Source organism: Piliocolobus tephrosceles, chromosome 1 (assembly GCF_002776525.5).
Source record: "Piliocolobus tephrosceles isolate RC106 chromosome 1, ASM277652v3, whole genome shotgun sequence".
Taxonomy (NCBI): Eukaryota; Metazoa; Chordata; class Mammalia; order Primates; family Cercopithecidae; genus Piliocolobus; species Piliocolobus tephrosceles.
In genome coordinates this window covers 13,216,277-13,221,493 of record NC_045434.1, presented here as the reverse complement: position 1 = coordinate 13,221,493, position 5,217 = coordinate 13,216,277, and the positions used below count along the sequence as shown (strand labels likewise).

General features: G+C 42.7%; 1 protein-coding gene across 3 annotated transcripts in view; it reads left to right on the top strand.

The window, feature by feature from the left end:
- The window catches only part of GGPS1 (geranylgeranyl diphosphate synthase 1), a 15,900-nt gene extending 10,885 nt beyond the window's left edge, over window positions 1-5,015 (top strand). For all 3 annotated transcript variants that reach the window (XM_023216223.1, XM_023216224.1, XM_023216225.2), the window contains 2 exons: window positions 3,652-3,722; window positions 3,948-5,015. In XM_023216223.1, the coding sequence (XP_023071991.1) occupies window positions 3,652-3,722; window positions 3,948-4,709 (833 nt within the window). In that variant the 3' untranslated portion in view covers window positions 4,710-5,015. The remainder of the gene's footprint in view (window positions 1-3,651; window positions 3,723-3,947) is intronic.
- Window positions 5,016-5,217: the final 202 nt, after the last annotated feature.

The window sequence follows — 5,217 nt, the reverse complement described above, 5'->3', positions numbered from 1 at the left end:
TCAAAAAAAAAAAAAAAAAAGAAAGAAATTATTTCGGAACTTAGCCAGGCGCAGTGGCTCACGCCTGTACTCCCAGCACTTTGGGAGACCAAAGTGGGCAGATGGCTTAAGCTCAGGAGTTCGAGACCAGCCTGGACAACATGGCAAAACCCTGTCTCTACTAAAAATACAAAAAATTAGCCAGGCATGTGACACGCCCTTGTACTCCCAGCTTACCTGGGGGACTGAAGTGGGATGATCACTGGAGCCTGGGAGGTCGAGGCTGCAGTAAGCCAAGATCGCGCCACTGCACCCCAACCTGGGTAATACAGGGAGACCCCGTCTCAAAAAAAAAAAAAAGCGGGGGGGAACTTAAAAGTATCAGGCTAGGCCGGGTGCGGTGGCTGAAGCCTGTAATCCCAGCACTTTGGGAGGCCAAGACAGGCAGATCACAAGGTCAGGAGATGGAGACCATCCTGGCTAACACGGTGAAACCCCGTCTCTACTAAAAAATACAAAAAACTAGCCAGGCGAGGTGGCGGGCGCCTGTAGTCCCAGCTATTCGGGAGGCTGAGGCAGGAGAATGGCGTGAACGTGGGAGGCGGAGCTTGCAGTGAGCTGAGATCCGGCCTCTGCACTCCAACCTGGGCGACAGAGTGAGACTCTGTCTCAAAAAAAAAAAAAATCAGGCTAAACATTAGCATGTCATCAGAGGGGAAAAAAATATTAAAACTGTAGTACCTCAAAACTAAGCCATATATTGTACTGTTTTTTATATAACATTCAAAAATAAAGTGAAATTCCACATTGAGACTCTGTTGTTCATCTTCAGAAAAATGTATTTAAGTGATATAAGCCAGGTGCAGTGGTTCACACTTATTATCCCAGCACTTTGGAGGCCAAGTGAGACATTGCTTTTGAGCCCAAGGGCTTGAGACCAGCCTGGGCAACAGGGTGAAACCCTGCCTCTACAAAAAATAAATAAATAAAAATAAAGTTAGTCAGGCATGATGGCTTGTTCTTATAGATCCAGCTACTCGCGGGGCTCCAGCCTAGGAGGTCAAGGCTGCAGTGAGCCGTGATTGTGCCACCGCACTCCAGCCTGGGTGACAGAGCAAGACCCTATCTCAAAAATAATAATAATAGGCTGGGCACAGTGGCTCACACCTATAATGTCAGCACTACGAGAGGCCGAGGCAGGGGGAATGCTTCAGGTCAGGAGTTCGAGACCAGCCTGGCCAACATGGTGAAACCCCATTTCTATTAAAAATACAAAAAAATTGGCCGGCCGCGGTAGCTCATGCCTGTAATCCCTACACTTTGGGAGGCCGAGGTGGGTGGATCACCTGAGGTCAGGAATTAAAGACCAGCCTGGCCAACATGATGAAACCCTGTCTCTACTAAAAATATAAAAGATTAGCTGGACTTGGTAGCACACGCCTGTAATCCCAGCTACTTGGGAGGCTGAGGCAGGAGAATCGCTTGAACCTGGGAGGCGGAAGTTGCAGTGAGCCAAGATCACGACACTGCTCCCCAGCCTGGGCAACAAGAGCAAAACTCCGTCTCAAAAAAAAAATACAAAAAATAGCTAGGTGTAGTGGCGCACACCTATAATCCCAGCTACTTGGGAGGCTGAGACAGGAGAATCCCTTGAACCCGGGAGGCGAAGGTTGCGGTGAGCCAAGATCATGCCATTGCTTTCCAGCCTGGGTGACAGATCAAGAATTGTCTCAAAAAGAAAAAAAAACTGTAATCCCAGCATTTTGGGAGGCCAAGGTGGGTGAATTACCTGAGGTCAGGAGTTCAACACCAACCTGGCCAACCTAGTGAAACCCTGTTTCTACTAAAAATACAAAAATTAGCCGAGCATGGGGGCGGGTGCCTGTAATCCCAGCTACTTGGGAGGCTGAGGCAGGAGAATCACTTGAACCCAGGAGGTGGAGGTTTCAGTGAACTGCGATCACACCATTGCACTCTAGCCTGGGTGACAAGAGCGAAATTCCATCTCCAAAAAAAAAAGAAAACAGTGTTTTAGTTTTAACTTTTTATGTAACCATTTTCCTGAAACCTAATCTAAAATTAGGATGTTATTACCATGCATTCATTTAACAGAAAATTTATAGAACATTTTTACTAAGTGAACTGGCCATGGTTTTTATCTATCATTCTTTTATATATGGCTACAATGACTTCTAGTGGTAACTTCTATCCAAAGACTTGTCTTAAATTAGCCAGGCATGGTGGCACATGCCTGTAATCCCAGCTACTCGGGAGGCTGAGGCAGGAGAATAGCTTGATCTCGGGAGGCGGAGGTTGCAGTCAGCCGAGATCACGCCACTGCCATCCAGCCTGAACAACAGAATGAGACTCCATCTCAAAAAAAAACAAAAGACCTATCTTGAGCTTTCTGTGTAAAAAAAAAGATGATACTGCTGGGCGAGGTGACTCACGTCTGTAATTTCAGCAATTTGGGAGGCTGTGGCGGCCGGATCACTTGAGCCCAGGAGTTTGAGACCAGTCTGGGCAACATGGGAAAACACTGTCTCCACAAAAACAAAAATTAACCGGGCATGGTGGCTTGCACCTATAGTGCCAGCTACTCAGGATGCTGAGCTGGAAGGATCACTTGAGCCCAGGAGGTGGAGGCTGCAGTGAGCTGTGAACATACCACTGCACTCCAGCCTGGGTGACAGAGTGAGACCCTGTCTCAAAAAAAAAAAAGGAAGAAAGAAAGAAGATACTGAAAAATGAAGGCCCCTAGTCAAAATAATGAGATTAGCTTTTGACTAAACTCAGGATTTTAAAAGGGAATACTTCAGTGTGTGATAATCTCATTTTTGAAAGGAAAGAAGCAGGGCTTCCACATCTCTAAAGCCTTAACTTAAAGGAGAAATAGATATTTCAAGAGGTAATTTTATGAAGTAATTAAATAGTAAAATATATTTTATTAACAATGCCTATAGTTATGTAAAATAGGCAGTGCCAATTAGCTGACACTAAACTAGCTTCTTGGCCTGGTGCAGTGGCTCACACCTGTAATCCAAACACTTTGGGAGGCCAAGGCAGGTGGATCGCTTGGACTCAGGAGTTCAAGACCAGCCTGGGCAATGTATCAAAACCCCCTTTCTACAAAACATACAAAAATTAGCCAGGCATGGTGGTGTGTGCCTGTAGTCCCAGACACTCAGGAGGCGGAGGCATGAGAATCATGTGAACCCAGGAGGTGGAGTTTGCAGTGAGCCATGATCATGCCACTGCACTCCAGCCTGGGCAACAGAGCAAGACTGTGTCTCAAATCATTAATTAATTAATAAACAAGCTTCCTTTTCAAAAAAAGGAATAAATTAAGTCATAAGTCCTAAAAGCCCATCCTACTTTAAAATTGTTTATTCAAGTTCAGATGAAAAGAGTGGACTAGTAGGCCACTGAAGTGCTTTAGAGTCTCCCGTGCCTGCCCTAATTTTAGAAGGTTGTGCATTTTGTGATCCGGATTTCAGAGCGATTGAGAATGGGATGTTGAACAGTACAAGGCAAGCTCTGCAGTAGGTAATGGATTGATGACGCTGGATTTAGCAAGTCTGAACAATTTAAAGGAAGTTTCTGAATGTGTTTTTTGTAGTTAAAATACTCAAAACACTCATCTTATTGTCACATTTTATTTTTAAATTGCAGGTAAACAAGTGAGAACCAAACTTTCACAGGCATTTAATCATTGGCTGAAAGTTCCAGAGGACAAGCTACAGGTATTAGGCAACTCTAATCTTGTTAATCCCCAAGAAATTAATAGCTGTCACATAAAAATATTCCTAGTTCTTGATTGAATTTAGTCCTCATGCAAGATATTTTATATTGAGGTTGCTAAATATTTATTGTGAAAATTAACACCTGAGACTTTCATAATCTGTTAAACTGAGTATTTAAGTTTTGAATAGTTCAAATAAGTGAAATTTTCAATTCTTTTTTATTAGATTATTATTGAAGTGACAGAAATGTTGCATAATGCCAGTTTACTCATCGATGATATTGAAGACAACTCAAAACTCCGACGTGGCTTTCCAGTGGCCCACAGCATCTATGGAATCCCATCTGTCATCAATTCTGCAAATTACGTATATTTCCTTGGCTTGGAGAAAGTCTTAACCCTTGATCACCCAGATGCAGTGAAGCTTTTTACCCGCCAGCTTTTGGAACTCCATCAGGGACAAGGCCTAGATATTTACTGGAGGGATAATTACACTTGTCCCACTGAAGAAGAATATAAAGCTATGGTGCTGCAGAAAACAGGTGGACTGTTTGGATTAGCAGTAGGTCTCATGCAGTTGTTCTCTGATTACAAGGAAGATTTAAAACCACTACTTAATACACTTGGGCTCTTTTTCCAAATTAGGGATGATTATGCTAATCTGCACTCCAAAGAATATAGTGAAAACAAAAGTTTTTGTGAAGATCTAACAGAGGGAAAGTTCTCATTTCCTACTATTCATGCTATTTGGTCGAGGCCTGAAAGTACCCAGGTGCAGAATATCTTGCGCCAGAGAACAGAAAACATAGATATTAAAAAATACTGTGTACATTATCTTGAGGATGTAGGTTCTTTTGAATATACTCGTAATACTCTTAGAGAGCTTGAATCTAAAGCCTATAAACAGATTGATGCACGTGGTGGGAACCCTGAGCTGGTAGCCCTAATAGAGCACTTAAGTAAGATGTTCAAAGAAGAAAATGAATAATGTTAAGCCATTCTTGATTTAGTCAATTTTTTTGTCTTTTAGCCTTAACCACCTTCTAAAAAATTTGTTATTCTCCAGAAACAGAATAAATAGGTGAGAGGGGTGATGCAAGTGAATTCGTTTTCATTTAGAAGCCCCTCTGTACAGATAATCAAAATTCAAAGTTGAAAGAATCAAAAGAAGCCACAGTTATGTAGGTCTGATTTGAATGTCATAATTGCAGTGACAGGACATTACCACCAGCTCTACCCTACTATCATCAATGTTATGTTTATTCCGTCAATAAAAAAGACTCGCTTCCAGGAATTTTTATCCGTACACTTTCTAACTGTACTATCTGGGCAGTTCCAAGTCAGATTCTTTTAGCTAGCTGGCCCAAAGACCACAAATCTGTTTTCTTCCTAAATGCTGCTGCAAAGAATATCTCACTGTCACCCCTGGAAACCCCCTCACTGAAGTCTTCTTTGAAAAGGCTGATACGATAAACAGTAAGCACTCCAGTCCTTTT